This window comes from Orcinus orca, chromosome 2 (assembly GCF_937001465.1).
Source record: "Orcinus orca chromosome 2, mOrcOrc1.1, whole genome shotgun sequence".
Taxonomy (NCBI): domain Eukaryota; kingdom Metazoa; phylum Chordata; class Mammalia; order Artiodactyla; family Delphinidae; genus Orcinus; species Orcinus orca.
Window position 1 is genome coordinate 133,338,079 of NC_064560.1, and position 23,309 is coordinate 133,361,387.

The 23,309-nt window shown below is 38.7% G+C and overlaps 2 protein-coding genes across 2 annotated transcripts in view; both read right to left on the bottom strand.

Moving 5' to 3' along the window:
- PRKD1 (protein kinase D1) overlaps positions 1 to 11,507 on the bottom strand; it is a 332,705-nt gene extending 321,198 nt beyond the window's left edge. Inside the window, exon 1 of the mRNA XM_004282149.4 lies at positions 10,970 to 11,507. Coding sequence (XP_004282197.2) covers positions 10,970 to 11,224 — 255 coding nt within the window. The 5' untranslated portion in view covers positions 11,225 to 11,507. The remainder of the gene's footprint in view (positions 1 to 10,969) is intronic.
- On the bottom strand, positions 11,376 to 12,044 carry LOC105748662 (uncharacterized). Its single transcript, XM_012537564.1, has one exon. It carries the CDS (start codon positions 12,042 to 12,044, stop codon positions 11,376 to 11,378), a length of 669 nt encoding a protein of 222 aa, XP_012393018.1.
- Positions 12,045 to 23,309: the final 11,265 nt, after the last annotated feature.

A 23,309-nucleotide genomic window follows, 5' to 3' on the forward strand; every position in this document is an offset into this window, starting at 1 on the left:
GTAAACATACAATGTAAAAGAATTCTTGGAGGGCTTCCCTGGTGGCGCAGTGGTTGAGAGTCCACCTGCCAATGCAGGGGACATGGGTTTGTGCCCTGGTCCCGGAAGGTCCCACATGCCGCGGAGCAGCTGGGCCCGTGAGCCATGGCCGCTGAGCCTGCACGTCCGGAGCCTGTGCTCCGCAACGGGAGAGGCCACAACAGTGAGAGGCCCGCGTACCGCAAAAAAAAAAGAATTCTTGGAAAACAGACACGACTGGGATTATCCCAGACAAGTGGGCATCTGGTCACTGTATTTAACTCTACTAATTAGTCCATCCTCACTCTATGTTCACTTTTGCTCCCTATTCTTCCCAAAGAATTGAATAAAAGCAAAGATCATGCAATATCTAGTCTTTCATTCTTTGCAAATCTATGCAAGCTACAGGATTTATTTAAATACTCTAAAAACCTACATCCCAGGTGACAAGAGCTCATGCCACATGAATAGATGGAATTAGCATGTGTCAAAGGGAAGGGCACAGAACCCTGCTGTCTGGAGAGCACTCTAAAGCTACGCAATTTTTTCTCAGCACTGATGGTTGGTAGAGGAGAGCCAGGCATGAGTGATCCACCTCACTACTCCTCGAGCAACAACTGATGCCGTGCCCTCCTAGTTCAAGACAGGTTATCTGAAGATAAGGCTTACAAGAACAGTAAGTACTCCACTAGGAGACATCCAGTAAATTCAGATTTCTAGTACAGCTGGACAGCTCTGCTCCCTTTCTGTCAGCCAAGAGACTATCAGTGAGTCATATCAAAAGATAATTCCCAGGGGCTTCCCTGGTGGCGCAATGGTTGAGAGTCTGCCTGCCGATGCAGGGGACCAGGGGACGCGGGTTTGTGCCCAGGTCCGGGAAGATCCCACATGCTGCGGAGCGGCTGGGCCCGTGAGCCATGGCTGCTGAGCCTGCGCGTCCCGAGCCTGTGCTCCGCAACGGGAGAGGCCACGACGATGAGAGGCCCGCATACCGCGAAAAAAAAAAAAAGATAATTCTCTATGTAACCTGTCCATTGTACTAAAGCTCCAAAGTTCCAAATATATCAGAAAGACGCAATATTTCAGGTACCTTTCTAATCTATTAGGGCTGAGTACCTACTTTACTATAGGCTTCCCAATGGTCATTCAGGGCAGGAACCCTTGGGATATAACTGAGTTATGATAATACTTTAAATCAAATCATGTCTACCTATATATACAACTATGTTTTTGTAAAAACAGTACAATTAGTCTATATGGTAAGTGTTGGCCTTAGCCCTGTACACAGACAATGCAGAGGAACACAAGACAATTCACAATCCAGATTGGTGAGCACTACTGAAGTGGAAAGAAAAATTCCACATGGCTTGTAATTGATTATGCACAAGTGAGACTAAGTTTACCTTAGGGTGGGGACTAATTTATAATTGACCAAAAATAAGTAAACAAATACATAAAATTTATAAAAATAGGAAACATATTTGAAAAGCATAATCCTAAGCATATGCATACAAGCAATCCAAATACTTCTCAAATGAAAAGCAACCACTGACAGGCACTTTTCTTAAGACCCTAAATTACTTTCTCAAAATCTGCTCAGAATCAATATACTATTCAAGAAGAAATGATTCACTGATGTTCACGGGTACCTAAAATTCTTTACATACACTAGTCTTGAGCCACACTAATCAATAGACGTTCTTAACATAATCACTTCTTCCAAAACACCTCTGTGTCCATATTTCCTTGGAAGGAAGGGTGGTGAACCAACCCAGGAAATTTAATCACATAAGGTAATTAACTTCTCTGGATAAATAACAGTGGTGTCTGGAAATTTAAAGATGGGTGACGACTGGCTGAAAGCAAATACCAAACCAGATCCTGCCGCACAGATATTTATTTTAATAAAACCCAACATATTAACAAGTAGATACATTACAGTTCATATGACTCCTCAAGGGTGATGCATGTCTCTAAAATACTTTAGGCAATCACATATCTCTAATGGCCCTAATATCCCCAATGAGAGTCCATATTTAATGTCCCTTATGCTAATTATCAATAGCTGGGGTAGGTATCTTGCCACAGATGAAAGAAGCCGTGCCACCACTTTGGTAGCCTTCAAAGTGGTTAGAATTCCAGCTGACCGCTAACTGGGATGTGAATCCGGCATAAGGGAAGTCTTCCAGATTAAGGAATACTTTAAACTAACAGAAATAATATCACACTGTCAAAGCTGAAGTGTTTTTAAATAAATTTCACCCAACATAAGGGAGTTTAACATTTCCCCTCCCCCTCAATTTGATAATTCCAAACTCTGTATATAGACCTATGGCCCTCCCAGCCCTCCTTGTTCTTAGGGTTACCTACAATGAAGGGAAGAAAGAATTGGATGGTTTTGCTTTTTACTTAGCAGCTATATGATCTGGGGTGAACGACTTAACCTCTCTGACCCTTATTTAGCTCCCTCATCCTTAAAATGGAGAGAAAATGACTATCACAAAGGGCTACTGGGAAAATCAGACCCGACAAACGCAAAGAAGCCAAGACACAGACAGGCACACAGAGTCACTGACAGGAAGGTGTTGCCCTGTAGGCTCCCCTTTGCAGGTCACTGTTACCATGAGGCCCGAGAACCTTGTAGAGCAGGGTCCAAGGCTCCCAGGACAAGCTCCTCCTGAAACTCTCACAGTCAAATCCTTGTGGGGTTGCTCTTTGAACCTCTCGCCTGTGGCACTCTGAAAACCTCCCAAGAGGACCAACTCTGTTTGTAAAAAGCCACTTCCATACCTCTCCCGATTGCTATGCAGGCTTTACTTGGTGGGACCATTCCTGCTAATTCAATCCATAAGAGGTCAGAGCTTTGCTGTTATTCTCCTTCACTGCCCGAAGGTGCCACTAGTCTCAAAATCCCACCGGCCTCGCCCACGGTAGCCTACTCAAGTCTACTCAGCCACCATGGATTCAAAGCCATCACCAAAGCTTAACTGCCACCCCTCTTGTCCCCACTATTCCCCTCAACTCTTTTCTGCTTTTAACAATGGTGAAAGCCACAGCTGCTTGTGGCTCATATTTTCATTATCACATTCATACTTTTCATTCATTTCATAACATATATGTGAAAAAAAATGGCTGTGGACAGGGAGAGAGGCATTCAGAAATTTTTGAAATTGTGACTAAATTCAACAAATTCCTCATCAATTAGTGGCCTAGTCAGAATAAAATCCAGTGAAGCAGTAAAGGGTACATAACTTTTTTTCTTTTCAGTAAAATAAGTTGGACAAAATTTGTGCATGATTGCATATTTAAAAATCTAATCTTCATATTTGCCAACACTGCTTAGCTGCTGTATCAACTGTCTAGCTTTAGCCAAATAAACCTTTTTGCAACTTTGGAAGAAACTTCTATATAGGAAATTATAAATTTGGACCAGCATAATTGTGTCTCAATATGTGAGATTTTTATCCCAACTCTCACCTTTATAACTATATAAATTGTATGATATTCCATAATGGCCACAGTGGCCATGTAATTAAAGGCTTTATTTATTTAATTATCTATTTTCTGTGAGACTAGAAAGACAGAATAAGAAACAGCATAATGTGGGTTTCTCTGCTGCCAAGCAACGTCAAGCAGTGCTGTCATTATCGATTTTTAATGGTACAAAAATATTTGTTTGACAGTATCAGAGGAATTCCTGGGAGAAATTTCACATATTCTTGTAGAAAATATGAAAAGAATTTTTAATATCTGTGAGCAAAATAACCATTTTCTCTGTATCTAAACGCTATCAGAAGAAAGAGAAAAATTGATGCATTATTTTTCTTGTTGTTCTAACATATTCCAACACCAAGGAAAGATTTAAGAAACTGAAATCTCATTTTCAAAACCTCTCTAGAATAATACTGGGGAAATTAAAAGATGAGCACTATCGTTAAAAACACCCTATATTTTCAACCTCTATTTTCACATTTGGGTTTAGAGCTTTCAGATGAACCAAGGTGACTATCAGAGGTCAGAGGTCAAAAGCATTAGCTATCCTCAACACACAGAAACAACACAAACAAATATAAAAATAAAACAAAGAATTCTCATGTTATGATCAACTCCAATGGAACTGCATTTTATTCACTTCTAATCCAATCTGAGTCCAGGCTTTGCTATCTTGATTATACTACTAGTTTCTCACTACAGTTTGAGAGCTTATTCAATGATTCCAATCTAATATAAACACACACACACCACACAACACACAGACACACACACACAGGTTTCATGTAATTATCCATTCCATTTTTCTTCTTTAAAAGATGGATGAATAATTACTGATTGTTGTTGTCTTAAAGGAGCATGGACTCCCATGAGTGGTAAGTGGTAGTTAGTGAAAAGACCTGGAAAAAGACTTGTGGTTGGCTTAGCCAAACTGTTGTCTCAATCGTTTCCCAGTAAAATCGCCTCTCATCCCAATATAACACTTCTGCGTGTGCACAACCAACCACGTTATATTAGATGTTCATCAGATGCAACAGTTTAACAAATAAGCTCTATATGCTAGCACCGCAGCAAAATGTGATCTCCGTAAGTCATTTCCAAGCGCCTTCCTCCTCACATCAAGGGTCAATCTACAAAGGAACTTTTGATTTCAGTCCTGAGGACCATGTTTGAGAACCATTATGTTGCCAAATGTTGCACAATTACCTATTTTATGTCCCTTTTTTTTTTTATCAACTGAAATATCATTGGAATGCCACTTGAAACTGAAAAGCAATTAAATCAACTTCTTGTCAAAAATAATAAAATGCAATAAAAAGATGCTTTAGTTCATCAACATATGTGTTTTTCATTTAGCAATAATCAAATTACTCCTTGAGGAATTCTGAGGTTGAATTTCAGAGGCAGTATCAAAATGCAGCTACTCCTAAGATTTGCTCTATTATACAGGGCAGAAAAAAAAAGAGTTACCTTGACCATACAGCTATATTGCTTTTTAATACAATTTTAATTTTATATTGAGATAAGAATGAGATAACAGAATATACATTTCTTTGTTAACAAAACAGTATGCTAATTCATAAAGCCTGACACATCAATAATACTATTTATTATTCACCTATCTACCAGGCAGTGTATTTAATCCTTTACACATATTATCTTTATTCTTCAAAGTAATCTTAGATAAGTGACAACCATACATTCATAGGATTATAAATTTGTTTGTTGACTAGTAAGGTCATTAAAAGTCATTTATGGGGAAGGTGGTAAGGAGGTGCAAGAGGGAGGGGATAAAGGGATATATGTCTACATATAGCCGATTGACTTTGTTATACAGCAGAAACCAACACAACATTGTAAAGCAATTATACTCCAATAAAGATGTTTAAAAAAAAGTCATGTATGCAAAAATAGTGAAGACCTACATACAATCATCTTGTCAAAAAAAAAGCATAATAATAATTGGCAAAATAAAGTTTTAAATCTCCCTTAATAGTTATGACAGGGGTCCGGTGATACAGAGCAATGCAGTCATGAAGTATGGGACAAATTTTCAGACTTCATTAATAGTTTTCCAGCTCCACTCCCTACTTTCAACCTCCACTCTCACATACACACACACTATAGTTGCTGCAGAAAATTCCTTCAAATTTATCTTGATCCTGAATCTAAAGGTCTAAAGTAATTCACATATTTGTCCAATTCTTCCCAGCCCTAAGTCTGGAAGGCTTACTCAAATGGTATTTCCTTGGGAAAACTGTTAAACAGTATACACCGATAAGAAAAGGTTTTTAGTTCTGTGTATTGATAGAAAAATCATAAAGCAGAGTTTCTTTTGGATTATGAGATATATAACAAGGCCCCACGTTTTGCAGCCTACAATGCAAAATATAAAACAACACTTCAGCATCTGGAGGCTGTGAATAATTAGACTTTCGAAATTATGCTTCAAAACACAGATATTTAGATAATATACTACAGATGTATGTATATATTAGATATATATTACATAGGAATTACTTGTATATCAAAATATAATCCTATTATTAACTAATCTTGAAAACAAAATTTTAGATATACAGTATTAAAGCATTATATTACTTTAAGAATCACTTAATGAACTGATACATTCTATACTTCATCATTAAATCAGAAATCAATAAACATATAATGGTGACAAATATAAAATATAAATAAAATAATATACCTAAGACCCAAACACCTATTAGCTTAAAAGGATTTTGTTAGTCCACATATGCTGGCCTCATCAAGCAGCTATTTACTTCCAGTTTCCTCAATCTGTGTAGAAGCAGAATAGCTAAAATTAACAATAAAAATTAAAGTGACACTACAAGTGTTAGAAAAACAATTTACAATTAAGAAAGCAAAACAGGGGCTTCCCTGGTGGCTCAGTGGTTGAGAATCTGCCTGCTAAAGCAGGGGACATGGGTTCGAGCCCTTGTCTGGGAAGATCCCACATGCCGCGGAGCAACTAGGCCCGTGAGCCACAACTACTGAGTCTGTGCATCTGGAGCCTGTGCTCCGCAACAAGAGAGACCGCGATAGTGAGAGGCCTGCGCACCGCGATGAAGAGTGGCCCCCGCTTGCCACAACTAGAGAAAGCCCTCGCACAGAAACGAAGACCCAACACAGCAAAAATAATTAATTAATAAACTCCTACCCCCAACATCTTCTTTAAAAAAAAAAAAAGAAAGCAAAACAACTATAAGCAGAGCACAGTTGCTCTCAAACCAAGGCACTAAACTTTGTTATTCCTTTAGTGAGCTATCGTCTATAAAATCTCACTCCTTAGTTTCTTTGGTCAGATAAACGACTATGCAAAGTGAAACTATGCCAGGAGTCTTATAGATGTTATTACTCCATTTAAGTAAATTCAAAAGGGAAATATGGGGCTCCCCTGGTGGCGCAGTGGTTGAGAGTCTGCCTGCCAATGCAGAGGACACGGGTTCGTGCCCCGGTACGGGAAGATCCCACATGCCGCGGACCGGCTAGGCCCGTGAGCCATGGCCACTGAGCCTGCGCGTCCAGAGCCTGTGCTCTGCAACGGAAGAGGCCACAACAGTGAGAGGCCCACAACAGTGAGAGGCCCGCGTACCGGGGGAAAAAAAAAAAGGGAAATATGAGTCGTTTCTCTAATAAAATAACAGGCAAAATGAATGGATAGTCATATTAATTGCATCCCACATCCCCAAATTAATACTGCTTGTTTTAAAAACGTGTGTGTGTGTGTGTGTGTGTGTGTGTGTGTGTGTGTGTAGACACATAGATGATGTACTATGAAACTAAAGTAATCCTTCCTTTGGAATACTGTTCCTTATTTGAAAACAATTCCTTCTTAGTCTATATATTCAAGGTTCTTTTGATAGTAGAAAGTAACAATGTTTCAAAGTGAAGTCAACTACTGTTATTATTTTTTTACCCTCCAGAAAATAATAATCATGTATACTAACTAACATGATACATGTCTTTACATACAACCAGCCTTCAAGGTTACACGCTTGCAAAGTAAAGAAATAAACATAATATAAATAAAACCTTAAGCTAGTATTTAAAAAAAGAAGGAATTAGTTCTATCTCTACATTCATAAATTGTTATATACAGAAATGGAACACTAGATTTTTCATCTAAACTAAAATATTTTTAAAAATAACTGAATCACTTTTCTAGATACATGAAACTAACAATATTGGAAATCAACTATACTACAATATAAAATAAAAATTAAACTTAAAAAATAATTTAAAAATTTTTTAAAATTCTTTAGCTATATAATTCAGTACATATCCGGGGTACATTTATCTTAAACTAAGAATATTTTTGATCAATTGCCATCAAAAGTTCTCGAGTACAATCAATCATATGTCTGCCACTTTTCAAACCTATATAACTAAAAAGAAAACTATACTCTGAATTCTAAATGATAACAATAATCACTTAAAGATTGCTTCTCAGGGACAGGACTTCTCTTATTTAGCTCTATACACCTCAAGCGCTCATCCCACAGAAAATGTCCCATGGATGTTGCTGATATAAACTGAACTGTCAGCTAATACTTCCAAAGATTTAAGCTAGTCTGATCTCTGTTAGTATTTAGGAAACTCTCAACCATATCATATGAAAACCCTCTTAACACGCTGTAACACAGTGAATGTGGAGGGCTCAGAAAATCTGGAGAATTCTGCTGTGAGTTCAACATGACTCCGTTCTACATAGTAAATTATAAATGACTTCAAACTCCCAGCACTCTCCTAAAACATCCATTTCCTTCCCTCTCTCCCTTCCTCTCTCTCTCTTTTTCTCTCCTGTCATCCTTCCTCAGAGTTAGTATCTTGAAAAAGTACTTCAAGAGAACCTGAAATGAGGAACAAAGGACCGCCTCCTACTTCCTTAACTACACATTGACCCCTCCTCCATTTCTACCGTCACAAAACAAAGTGATCTCTGCTATCCTGTGATGGATACTCAGCCCTCTTAATCTTGTTGGGGCCATAATTGTATCTCAAGATAGATGACAGAAGACAGATAAATAGATGAAAATTTTCCTATTTAGACCCACAATCCAGTAAATACTTACTTACAATATCCTGTACATAAATAACTGTCAAATCCACATCTCTAAATCTAACTCTCCCTTTGCCATAACCTTAAAAAAAAGTGTAAGTGAGATCTTTATTCTGGCTATCCCAAGTAGTCAAATGTTTCAAACTCTTCGGGACAGAACTACTAGAGTAAATATAGAAGGAAGGGGTTCCCCCTATATCTCAGTCACCAGGGCTGATGATTTTCCTTTTCCAGTATTTCTCCAGGTCTCTCCCCAAGAGCTTTGGCTCAGGACTCCATTAGCTCATGAACTCCAATTTTCCTTCTGCCATAAAATTCTTGGCATTCTAAAACATATTCCACGCAGCAAATCCATCTTTCAGATGTCCTTGGTTTGATATCTCTATGTGGACGATTACAGAGACTCCTAGTAATCTGAGTTCATCTTAGTTGCAAGGCCTTTTCACAGTTTTACTTTCTCTAAATATCTTAGCCACTACCCTCAGGTCCACTGTGTTCCACAGGTGCTTGCTGCCTCTCTCCTCTGCACGCATATCACCCCCTCCATATAACATCCCTCTTGGTAGCTACTGAGATAAGAATTCGCTCTCTAATCAATTTTCAGTCGTAAACCTCTTGAACCATACATGTTTCTCCCCATCCTAAACTCCATCAAGGTGTGTGTATATGTATGTGCGTGTGTGTGTTTTAAAGCTGGTCAAAAACAGTCTGTCTATATTAACTTAATATTACCTGTAACTCTATCACTCGCTTTCAATTAAAATTCTATACAATTACATTAGCTTTTTAAAGAAATTTTAATTTACCTTGCTTATATGCTTATTCAGTATTGTCCTTTAATTAACTGGATTGCACCCCAGTGAAAATTGTTGTAGACTACAACTGCCATTAAGGGAAGGCTTTCAGTGCCTAGGAGAATGCTCCTTTTCACCTGCAACAGACACTCCACGATACTGATGATAAGTCATATGATATGACTCGTAGCAGAATTAGACAAAATTTGTCTAATTTTTGTGGAAGTTGCAAAAACTTAAGAGTAACACGCATTACAAAATGTCACTACGTTCAATAAACAAAAATTCCTGGCACTCGCTGTTACCTTAGTCTGGCCTCTAGAACTTTCACAACTTTTAGATTAGTGATTTTTTCCCTGGGGCTTTTCCTAATATTCCTGGGCTCAGTGCCACAATTTGCAACAGGCAGGTTTAGCAAATTCTGTTCCAAATAGTTTAAAGAAAGCTTTCATGATTATTCAAGTGATCTTCATAAGGTAAGTACTAGTCAGTCCTCCAGGGGTTGAAATTCAGCACCTTTAGAGACCTCTGTCTCCACCCCTAAACACTTGCTGTTTATACTAAGAAGACTGGCGCCATGGCCCCCTTTCCTTTATACTCTTATCACCCCCTTCCATGCAACATCCCTCTGGATGGCTACAGACACAACCTGAAATTCAGAATTGCACTATAAACATTGGTGGGCGGGCTCAGTCTCCTCTTCGGGTGGCCTGGTCCAGGATAATGGCCCTTTTTCAACCCTGCCTTTGGTGGCCGCTGTCCAGAGTCCCACAGCCTCAAACTTAAGGGCACAGCCAGCCTCGGGTGCTCCTGGACAGTACCCCTACCATCTACATATCTGTGTCCCAGCTTCAACGCTCCACTATCAGTACCCTAGGAATCAAAATCAAGAAGACTGCAACTTTCAGATTTATCGTTGAAAAATTTGCTCCTATGTTCACAAAAGGTTGGGAATAAAAGACCACAAGGAAGTGGGTAGTCGTGGTCTGGTCAGTTGTTTTCACAGCTGGCCGAGTCAATCATTCTCTCTTCAAAGCTTATTTGACAGGTGAGAAATTCCTCCTCTCCAGATCATTCCAGGAACTCCTCAGCATCAATCTGAGCTGGGAGAGGGGCCTGAAGGGGAGGGGAGGGGTGCTGAAATCGTGCTGAGCGTGTCCCCGGGGGAACTCTAGTGCAGGAAGGAGGATTCCGGCGCCAGGAATGTGCTGGTCCAGGGTGCAGAAGGAAGAGAGGGGAGAGCCGGGAAGTCTTAAGGGGAAGGGAGAGGCGCGACCCGAAAAGAGCAAGATACCTGGGAATGTCCTGAAAGGGATGGAAATGGGTGAGGAGGATGCAGACCCTAGATATATCGGGAATATAAGAGGATGGGGCAAGGGGAGAACTGGACAACAGGGAGCGCAGTGCCTCGGATGCGGGCGTCCAACCTCGGCGGGTGCCAGACCCTTCCAGCGCGCCGGCGAGGCTGGCTCCCGGCCGAGGCCCCGGAGCCGGAAAGTTGGCGCGGCGAGGGGGCGGCCGGGCTGGCAGCGCCCCCTGAGCGGCTGGGAGGCGCCGGGCTCGGAGCCGCGCGGCGCCTTACCTTCTGGTCGACGATGGAGCAAGCCATCTCGCGGACGTGCGCCAGGCTGTAGTCCCCCGACGAGTCCTGCAGCAGCAGCACCGGCTCGCGGCTCAGACCGATCTGCAGATGGAACGAGATGCCCCCGGCCGGGGCCGCGACGGGAGCCAGGAACGGCGTGGGCCCCGGCCCCGACCCCGGGACCAGCGCGGCCGCCGCCGCCGCCGCCACGGGCAGCAGCGGGCTGGGCGGCCGCAGGACCGGAGGGGCGCTCATCGCTCGGCCGGGCGCGCCGAGGGCCGCGGGTCCGGACAGCTGAAAAGTTTTGCTGCCGCCGAGCCGGGAGCTTCTTTCTTCAAGAGTCGAGGCGGAAAATAAAAACTTTCCGGAAAAGTCCCCGCGCGGGGGGAGGGCGAGGGGATGAGGATCAGGAGGGGAGGGGGTGGAGGGAAAATGGCCGAGGCGGGAGGATTGCGCCGCCGGGAGCGCGGGCGGCGCGCGGGGGAGGCGTCGCCGCGCGGAGGAGCAGCAGCCGCGGCGCGCGCGGAGGGACGGGGCGGCGGGTCAGCGAGGCCAGGGCGCCGGGCGGGGGCGGGGAAGGGGGCGCGAGGGGCGGGGATGGGGAGCTGGGGGCGGGCACTGCGGAGCCACCACCCGGCAGGCACCGGAGCCGCAAGAGCCGCGGCCGTGCGGCCGCAGTGGCCGCAGGGTTCCCGGTCGCCGCCCCCTCCGCCCGAGGTTCCTGGGGCCTAAGCCTCCCGAGGCCGGAGCAGGACCGAGCGGCAGGGCCCGGGGCCGCCTCCGCGGGCGTGGTCCGACCCTCCCCTCCCAGACTCCGCTCTCCGCTGGCCCGGCTTCCCGACTGCCGACGGAGGGGACGGGGCGCACCTCCTGCAACCCGCTGCCCCGGACCGCGAGCTTCACGGTCCCCACAGTCCCCGCCACCTCTTCCAAATGTCCGAGGACTACGCACTTCTACCAGTGAGGTGACCTGTGCTGGACCCAAGAATGCCCAGCCCTGCGGTTCTCCGTGGGTCTTACCTTCGGAGTGTCGAGGGAGGATGAAAATAGAGGGACCTTGGGAACCCACGTACATCCCGGCTCCTTTTAGGAGCCCTTGGGTTTGTTGCCAAACAGGGTAGGAAGCCAGTCCACGGAAATGTATTTAAACCTGTCTCTACCTTTTTTGACTCTGACACACCCTGATCCCCAATCCCACACGCTCCACCGCAGCTACCAAGGCACCAGACCAAACACAAGTCACTGAAATCAGGATTTTGAACGAGAAGGCATTGTCTACATAAACAAAGGAGGAAGGTCTGATGTGGCCTCTTTCCCTTTACCTTATTCTTTGTGTCTGACGTTTCTACTTCGGGAGCCTCAGAAACCGTTTTCTTTCCTTTGCCATCACTCTAAAGTCTGCTTTTTAGGAGTGATGCTCTCAGCCGCCACCGCCATCACTAGCGCCACCGTCAAAGTTGGACACCATCTGCTTTAGTTTTGATAGCTGTTTCTTGTTGTTGCCTTTGTTGTTGTAGTTTTGGCGGGGGTGGGGAGATGAGGGGTGTGGTGTTTGCAGATGAACTCTAATCTTCTCCTCCCACCTGGGCGTGCTTCACACACTGCGCAAGGTGTGTAACTGTGCAGGTAGCTGCACAGGGCCTCGATCTGCTGCCTGTCACCATCTTGGAATGCGTAATAATTTTTTTTTTTTCATTTTGCAGTGGGCCAGGTAAATTATGTAGCCCACTTCTGCACTTACCTAGTCCTTCCCCTTATACAGCACAAGCACACACACACACACACACACACACACACACACACACACACACAGGCAAACGAATATGCATATTTTATTTTGCACTCAGTTGCATTTTTTGTTTATAATATTTGTTTATTTATGTCTTCACCTCTGTTTCTGACCCAGGACATGACATTGCAAGGTGATTTTCTCTTTGAGCCTTGTTCCCAGGGTCAGTAATGGAGTCTTGAATGTCCCCAAAAACATTGTGTCATTCACTGCTCTAGAAGAGACCTGATTTTCTCCCTGGATTTGATGGTCTGAGAAGGTCTACATGTGTGTTGGCAGTTTCCGTCCTAACTAACTTAAAAAGTGATTCGCTTCATCCATGGTAAAGTGTAATTTCCTTAATGTACCAGATTCAGCTAAACTAGGAGAATAGTGGAATTATTCTTAATGCAATGAATGCCCTTTGGAATTCTCTGAGGGTTTTTTTTTTTAATGTCAGAAAATGTATTTCATTTTCTTTTAAAGTTGGAATAAGTCAATTTTCCCACAATTTCCTATCACGAGAAAAAAAAAGTTTGCTGGTCAGTTTACAAGGGCCTTACAAAAAGCTTGAGATTCAGGAGAAATGAAGACATTCGTGTTCTGTAGATACAGCAATGATCTATTCAGGCCTTCTTTGTGCCAGGCACTACTGGCACCAGGTGTGCAGCTGCGAGGACAGACAAGGTTCCTACCATAACAGATCATATTAAAATGAAAAAAAGGAAAACAATAAATAAGATTATTTCTGATAATCATAATTGCAGTGAATAACAATAATACAATAGTAATGAGTGACTTGTGGAGGGGGATGGTGGAAAAAGCACAACTTTGAACTAAAGATGAGAGAAGTTTTGAACTAAAGATGAGAGAAGTTTTCACTGACTTTATATTTGAGCCAAAACATGGATGAAAGAAAAGGGCCAGCCTTAAGAAGATCTGGGGGAATTACACCCTAGGCATAGGAAACAGCTAGTGCAAAGAACTAACATAGGAATGTACTTGGCATTTTCAAGGCACAGGAACAGAGGGGCAAGTGCCTGAGATAAGGTCGGAGAGCTGGTAGAAGCCAGATCACAAAGGGTCTTGAAAGACCCTTGAAAGACCCTTTCATTCTATTCTCAGTGCACTGTCCAACCACTTGAAGATTTTAAAGTGGGGAGTGATACGATTTAATTAGCATTTCTTAAAAATCACTCTCTGCCTCTGTGTGTAAGAGAAAAGAGTCAAAGCAGAGACACCAGGTAGGATATTAGCTGTTGTTCAGTCTAGAGACATTTATAGTTTGGACGACTCTGGTCGTAGTAGAGATACTAAAAAATGTAAAGATGCAGGATCTAATTTGGAGGCAGAACTGAAGGTCTTGTTGATGAATCAGAGGTTTATGGGGAGTGAGAGAACAGGAGAGTTGTGAAAGGCTCCTAAATTTCTGAGCAATTAGCCAAATGGTAGTGCTGATGCCTGAGACCGAGAAGACAAGGAGGAAGCAAGTTTGGGGAGAAATAAGATTTCTGCTTTGACCATGTTGAGTTTGAGATGCCTCTAGACATTCAACTTAGAAATAATAGCTATAGTTGAATATTTGAGCCCAGAGTTCAGGAAAGAGAGGAGGGTCAGAAATACATTTGGAAATAAGTAATGCAAAGATGTTTCAAACTGAGATTAGATGGGATCGCTACAGAGGAAGGGCTTAAGGCAGTCATCAGTTATATGAGACAGGAACTTAGATGTCCTGTATAGGAAGAAAGTAAGCTGTGGGACAATAACTGCTGCTTATACTCTGATTTCTCAATAGTATAAAAGATTCTTGTAGGATGTTGGAAATAATTGAGAAGAAAGCAGGGGAGGGAGAGAGACTTCTAAAGAATTTTAATTCTGGAGAATTAGAATCACTTTTAAGAGGCTGGTAAATTACTGAATGCAAGGGAGTGAATAAAGGGAAACAAGAAGAAGAAAAAAAAATCTCAGAACCACCGGAGCTCCCCCATAACAAGCAGAAAATGCTATGGAGTTGGTTATTGCAATTTGAATAGTAGGCACCTGAGATCTGACAGTTTGCCAACTGCTCCCTATTTTTGCTGAGTGAAAAGAGAATGAACAACAGATAATACCTAAAAGAAACCTGACGTGCATCTCTGGTGACTTTGAAACTATACATAGAAAACTTGAAGGATTTGAAAGAATTCAGTGGTTTTAATCCCTTCTGGGTGTTTGAACTTCGGAAAAGAAAAAAAGGATGTAGAGAGTGAATAGCTGTTTGTATAAATTATATTCATGAATTTTGGGTTTTTTTTTTTTACTCTTGGCTAACATTACTGGAATAATGGACTTCTGGCAGTGTCAAGGAATACCATCTTGGAAAGTAGGTTCACTACCCTAATCAAGACTCCTTGTAAACTGATTTGAGTGTACAGAAGTATGTGGAGGTACTTACAATTTCCAAAGCTGAATGTTAATCCTTTAGGATGGCCTTCAAAAGAGGGCTGGATGTTGAAATAGTTTTAGATATAAGTGCATACATTTTATTTTTCTTTATAGCTTATAAATTAACTTAGCATTTAAATTCTCGATATAAACTAGCCATTTGAAGGCACTTGGAAGTCCTACAAAAGTTTTATGCATTTAACCCACTACTTTCTAGACATTTTTGATCTCAGAACCCCTATCATTTGTTGCTGTTGTTGTTGTTGCTGCTGCTGCTGTTGTTTCTATCACACGGCATACCCTAACATTTCACATGGCTAGTGTTCCACAGAACACACTCTGGGAAATGGAGGACTATACAACAAATGTAAAAGAATTTAAGTTAAAATTTGAAGGTAAAGAAAATTGCTCAGATAATTAAAAGCAGACACTTTGAAGAAGAGCATGAATGGCAAAAACAGATGCATATTTAGTGTCTAGTAGTTCACAATCAGTAATCAGAAAGAGGATTGAGAATGACCCAATTTGAATGGAAGACAGTCTGGAAGCACTATATGCTTTGTCCAGATGAAACAGATGGTGGAGAAAGAAAAATGAGTAGAAAACATGTGCAATTCTATGGCTGAAAGGATCCTATCTACACCTAGTACAACCATTTTACAGCCTAAAAAACTGAAGAGCAGAGAAATTATATACCAATGTGGAAACTGGAAATTTTGAAAATATGGTCCCAGAATGGCCTCCTTTTTATACAATTAATCACTGAAAGTTGTGAGCATGAGGATAATGGATGGATGAGATGATGGATGGATACATGGATGGATGATAGATGATTAATGTAGATGATAACCATTTTATATTGTTTGTTTCCTTAAGAGTGTTCACAAATGATAGTCTGTAAGACCAGGTTAAATAAAGTTAATGACACAAAACTGGCACAACAGAAAAATAATATCCTAATGGAGATATCAACTATACAGTCATCTGCCAAAATACTGTTCTGCTAAAACCTGAGAATGTGACAAAATGTTGCCTTGTCTTGCCGATACTTTCATGGAAAATAAAACAGAAAAGAACTGAAATTAATTTTCACCAAGAAGAAAAACTGATTTACTTAAGAAAGCAAATTTCAAAAATTCAAAGAAAAAACAAATATGATCCTAGAGTCAGAGACTCTCAAAAGGACAGGAGGCCCTCAGAGAAGCATTTAACTATAAAATTACAGATGATCTGGGTGAGCAATAAACTCAGACACCAGTGTGACTACACTTGAAGCTTTAGATGAGTACAGATCTGCAAAGAGAATGAACGAAGATAGACAAACTATATGAGCAAGAGTAAATAAAAATAAAGGTTATTTTAAGCTAAAAATAACATGCACTAGCTATATGTGAGAGCACCAAGTTTTTAAACATTCTCCGCCCCGCCCAGAAATTAACTTATAGGCAATAATTAAATTTTTCAATTTAATTTTTACTTACGCAAGGTTAAACGTTTTAATGTGCTCATTGATCACTTGTATGTCTTCTTTTTTTGAATATTACATTCTAAGTTCCTCATATATTTTATATTGGAATATTTGCTCTCTGCTTATTAATGAATAAGAGATTGTCATATATAAGGAATGTCATTCCTTTGTTATATATAAAGGCACATGCTTTTTGTCATTCATCTTTTAATTTTTTATGGGGTTATATCTTTCAAGCTGCTTTATAAATGTCTTTTTCTGCCTTTGTTTATATTGCTTAGAAAGGCATTCTCTAATCTGAGATCAGAAAAATATTCATCTGTAGTTTTTACTTTCCATTATTACTCTATTATTTTGCTTTTTAAGAACTTTAATCAGTCTGGGAGCTGAGTACATGTACTGATTTCTAGACCTATATTTTTCTAAAATGTCAATTGTCTCAGCTATTGGAGGACATTTTTATTTGCTTTCATATTCATCAATGGGTTAGAAAAAATAGATCCAGCTTCCAGTGTTTAGCTTAAAATTTTTTAAGTACTTTCTAACTTACATTTCTCTAATGCTTAAAGTCATGAGTGAAGTGAACTTTAAAATTTTTTGTCCAAAATGTTGAAGGTTTTACTTTTTGTACACATGCAAAATACCTACATTTACATTTCTATTTTATACTATGTTCTTTCTTTAGACTTGATTTCCTAAACATCATTCCTTCCTGGACAGTAATCACTCTGACTCTGCTGTTGTAATAAGAACTAAAATCTGCTGACTCCAAGGTATTATAAAATTTGCTCAGGTCCCCTGTAGAAAACAGACTGAAACACTTTTTCCTTGGACTATAGTATACTCAGAAGGCTATTGCTTAGAGTTGCCAACTCTAATTGTGCACAACAGCTTTTATTAAGTCAATCCAACATTCAAATTCAGAAACTATTAACAGCAGCACATATATATATTTTTTAATAAAGATTCAATTCTTCTAATCCTATTTTGAGGTACATTGGTTCCAGGGATACAAACTTTTCCTCCATTCTTGTTGGATCTTACATGTTTTCATAGCCAAATATTTTCCAACTGTGAATATCAAATACATTCCATCAGTTGATAATATTCCGTAACCTGATTTATTCTCTTTAGTACAGGTTATTTTGTGATACTTTACATGCTATTATTCAGTACATTTTATAAAACACTGGCTAAATCTTGAAAAACTAATAAGAAAGAATAAAGGAGGTACAGTTAATCCAAAGTTGCTTTTTGGGTTCCTTCCTGGAAAAAAATATTTTTTGAGCTGAAATTTCTCGTGTGTGGTTTCTGATGCTTGATTTGGAAAATGAACTTTTTAAGGGAAAGAATTTGGCAGATTTATTTCTTCGTGACATAACCAGGAAAAATAGTTTTAATAGTTTAAGAAAAAAATAATTTGCTTTTCTTGGCTTAGAAAAATTTTAAATGGCATTATTTCTAAAATTCATTTATTATAAAATTCATATTCCACTAGGATGAAAGTCTGCATAGTTAAAATGAGGTCATTTATATGGAATTAAAGCCATATTTTATCTAATTATCATGCTGCATTTTCTTTATCAATTCTTATCCTCAAACATACCATCCTAAAAAATCATATTATTGCAACCACAGTAAACCTTCTTACCCATACTTTACTATTTTTAAACTGAATTTACACATTTGATCTCACATACATTCGAAGTAAAAATCTCTACCTCATACAGCTCAAAGTAGAATATTTACTTCTTGAATTAAATATTAATTTTGTGTTTATTTTAAATATATAAATCCTTTATATTTATATGATATTATACATACTTTTTATACATATATTTTGTTTTGTTCAATAAGTTTGTCATCCAGACTGTCTAGGAAAATTGGAGTCCTCATAAACTGAAAAAATCATTATTTTTCAGACTTATTTCAGAATATATTCAAGACAAGAATTATGTACTTACTCTTTTAGATAAAGGAAGAACATTCTAGAGTGCCTTAACCTTTGCACTTTGCTGCTGTGGTTGAATGCTGAAGTTGACAAGTATAGATAATTAGTTTTGAATGCTTGTTTAGTTTGTCCATGCCACAGCAGTCCTATCACTTCCCAGCACATCTTTGTATTCTCTTTATTCTATTTCAGTACATATCCATCTACATCTAACCTTGCAAGTTGAACTTGAAAAAAATTTAATTATTGAAATAAATTTCACTTGCTTTGGAGAAATACAACAATTTAAGTCACCTATGAGGAAGATTCATTTTAACCTTTATTTCCTTTACCAATATTTTCTTTGCTTTTATATAAAATTTTAAATACTTCATAATTAAATGATAAATGGATTTACATGGTTTTAATTTATGATATATCACCTGCATCTTTTCAAAAAACAATGAAGCCATTTTAATGATTAGAAACATTTTTATTAAAACAAAGTAGTGCAAATATCTCAACTAATATCCACGATTTCCATTGAAACATTTAGCTCTAACCCTCCTCACAGTCAATACAAAAGAAGGAAAACAATGTATTTTCTAATTCTTATTGTCTGATTTTAAACAAAAATTTTAAATGAAATTATCACAAGTGTCCATATTACACAAGACATAGAAAAACACTTGATTTAGAACCGGAGCTTCCTGAGGGCAAGACTCTTGTTTTAACTCACCTTCTGTCGCTTAGCACCCAAATATAGCAAATGTTTATTAATGTGCTTTTTTGAATAAAACTGTTCAACTACAGTTAGATTAAAAATTTGCAAATTTTTTTTTCAAGATAATAGTCGTTTATATCCACCCTGCTCAAAAGTTCAAGTCACAGAAACCAACTCTAAATCAGACAGACATTTCTTTGAGGGACTCAGTTAATAAGGTTCAGATAAATTCAATTCTTGTGATGTAGTCTGACATAGCTCCCCTGGCCTGATATGCTTATAGCATTTCTTAGGGCTATTGCTATAGTATCTATCACATTATATGGATTTTACTTGCATCGTATACCTGTGGGAACCATTTTGTAATCATCTCAACATAGCCCTCCTCAAGTGTCTCCAGAATCAACTGTTAAACCTGATATAGAATAGATGCTGATACTTGGTAATAGTTCAATAATTGTTTATTGAAGGAGTCAATGACTTGAGTCTAAAACGCCTTAAAAAGATGGATTGCATAATCTAATGGCCTAGCTTTTCCCCAAATCAATTACTTCAGCTGTGCTTCTATTTTGGAATAACATACATTGTTCTCTTGCTGATTATAAAAGTAATATGTGTTAATTTAGAAAATCTGGAAAAAACAAAATCTATCAGCTCCTAACTAACTCAGAGTTAATGTTAATCTTCTATTTCTCCTATGTGAGTGTGTGTATGGAGTAATATAAATAAAATATTGTTTGTTAAATCTGATTTTAAACTTAATATACCAAAGTATTTTTCTGAAGTCATTAAATGTTCTTCAGAAACATCATTTAGAATGGCTGCAGAGTATGCTAGAATAAGGTTTGTGTCTCGCTTTTGTGACATTTACTTTATTTTTGCTAGGACACTTTAAAAAATGTGAATAATAGCACTATTGCTTGGGCAATAAAGATATTCATAAATTGAAATATAGATTTAGAAATGCAGCTGCATGAAGAAAACATAAATATGACTAATAAATTCTGGGAGGAACTGGCTCTGCTAACAAGGATAATATCTAGAGGCTTTTAATTAAAATAGAATCATTTAAAAATGCACAAAATTTCAAAGAACTCGTAACGGTGAAATACATTAAGCTGACATAAAATCTGAAAAAGCATTTTTTCTAAATCAGCAAGACACTTTGTAGGTTTTTAAATTGAATAATCAAATCAAATTTGACACCTCAGGAGAATATCAGTTCTGCTGTCAGAAATCAAAACAGTGATGTATGCTATATTTAGAAAGTAAGTGATAGAATATATTTTTTTTACTGTATCTTATTATGACAGAAATTAATTAACTTCATGAAATATCATTGACAAGTGAAATTGTAAAGTATTTGCTTTGCTACTTTCCAACCATACTTTTTGTTAATTGGCTAGAAATATAAGTGCCAATCTAATTTTCTTAATGCTAAAGTATAATACTTTAAAAATTATAAGCACATGGTTCAAAAGTAGATGGAATAAAGGATGTTTAAAATTGATTTTTAAAACCTAGTAAAACTATGTTTTAAAAAACTTCTATTTTAACAAACCAATCCCGTTTTCAAGATTACAAAGCCACAGATTATTGGTTAATGATACAATTGATGAAATCATCTAGTTTTTAGTTAAAAAAAAATAATTAAGCAACTTTATTCTATTGGGCCTATAAAATTTGCTTGGCTTGTCCCCAAATTATGTCAGTACAGTATCTCTAACTGACCTATATTCTTAGTAACTGTTAAACTGCATATTTGTGGAGCACTTTGACAGCCCACAGCCTTGAGATAACCTGAGGAAAGGTAGCTTCTTTTGAACAAATATGTCACATACACACACATACACATACATTCCATTGTACTGTATTAGCAAAACTGAAACTATGGTCATTAGCATAATCTCAAAATCTTAAAGAATTTACTTTTTAATGGCAGAATGGTGAATGTAGTTGTTATTGGCTAAATTGTGTCCCCACTAAAATCCCTATGTTGAAGCCCAAACCCCAAGGACCTCAGGATGCGGTTGTATTTAGACATAGGGCCTTTAAGTTAAAAATGAAGCCTTTAGGGTAGCCTCTACTCCAGTCTGACTGGAGGAAGAGATTAAGACACATAGAAAGACTGTGGAGCATTCATGCCCAGAGGTACAACGATGTGAAGAGGCAGCAAGGGAATAGTCATCTGCCTCCAGAACTGTGAGAAAATAAATTCCTATTGCTTAAGCCATCCAGGCTACGGTATTTTGTTATGCTAGCCCTAGCAAACTAACACAGTCACGTATAATATGTTAGGGTAGAATGAATATATTTCAGTATACATACAGAGCCAAAAGACAAAGGTCTATTTTCTTGGACCACTAGACATAGAGTACAATAGCCTCTCTTTCTGATGTTTGACCTTCTTTAGTTTCATCAGAAAAGTGTGGGAGGGGAGCATATTACTGAAAAATGTCAAGGAAAAGTATGAAATTGCTTAATAAGATAATATAACCCTGAACTTAACAATTCACAGAAAACTAGGATAATAGATTATTTTTATTTTCTTTTTTCTTTTTTTTTTAATTGAATGTAAGACTCTTTAAATTCTATAGCGCTTTACAATTTTCAAAGGTTTCACACACATGATTTCACATGATCCCATAATAACCCTTTTTCCCTCTATCTCCATATTGCCTCTCCCCACTGGTAACTACCAGTTTTTTCTCTGTATCTGTGAGTCTGCGTCTTTTTTTTTTATTCACTAGTTTGTTGTATTTTTTAGATTCCACATATAAGTGATATCATACAGTAGTCTTCCTCCAAGTCCATCCATGTTGCTGCAAATGGCAGAATTTCATTCTTTTTATGGTTGAGTAGTATATATATACCACATCTTCTTTATCCATTCATCTGTTGATGAATGCTTATGCTGCTTCCACACTTTGGCAATTGTAAATAATGCTGCTAGGAACACTGAGGTGCATGTATCTTTTTCAATTAGCGTTTTTGGTTTTTTGGATATATACCCAGGAATGGAATTACTGGGTCATATGGTAGTTCTATTTTTAGTTTTTGAGAAACTTCCATACTGTTTTCCACAGTGGTTGCACCAATTTACATTCCCAGCAATAGTGTACGAGGGTTCCCTTTTCAGATCCTTGCCAACATTTGTTATTTGTGTTCTTTTCGATGACAGCCTTTCTGACCAGTGTGAGGTGATATCTTATTATGTTTATGATTTGCATTTCCCTGATGATTAGTGACGTTGAGCACCTTTTTATGTGCCTGTTGGCCATCTGCCTTTCCTCTTTGGAAAAATGTCTGCTCAGTTCTTCTGCCCATTTTTAATTGGGTTGTTTGGTTTTTTTGATGTTGAGTTGTAAGAGCTATTTATCATTTGCAAATATCAGAAGCTGGAGGAATCATGCTCCCCGTCTTCAGAGTATACTACAAAGCTACAGCCATCAAAACAGTGTAGTACTGTTTTGGCACAAAAACAGACACATAGATCAATGGAACAAGATAGAAAGCCCAGAAATAAACCCATGAACTTATGGTCAATTAATCTATGATAAAGGAGGCAAGAATATACAAAGGAGAAAAGACAGTCTCTTTAATAAGTGGTGCTGGGAAAACTGGACAGCTATATGTAAAAGAATGAAATTAGAACCTTCTCTAATACCATATACAAAAATGAACTCAAAATGGATTAAAGACCATCACTTATCACTAAAGGTAGTGATAAGCCTGGATACTATAAAACTCCTAGAGAAAAACATAGGCAGAAGAGTCTTTGACATAAATCACAGCAATATTTTTTTGGATCTGCCTCCTAAAGCAAAGGAAACAAAAGCAAAAAGAGAACAAAACATCAACAAAACAAAAAGAGAAGCTACTGAACAGAATAATAGGCTCTTTTTAATCAAATCAATTTTGCTGTTTTTGACATCAATCTTGACTGTTACTATAATTAAAAATTGTATAAAAAATTACACTTGAGGGAATGAATATTATTCAGGATTTAAAAAGTGCTTTAAATAA

What these genes read in the sequence shown, in the direction of transcription:
- LOC105748662 (XM_012537564.1), bottom strand. Translation starts at nt 12,044, where the DNA reads ATGTACGTGGGTTCCCAAGGTCCCTCTATTTTCATCCTCCCTCGACAC.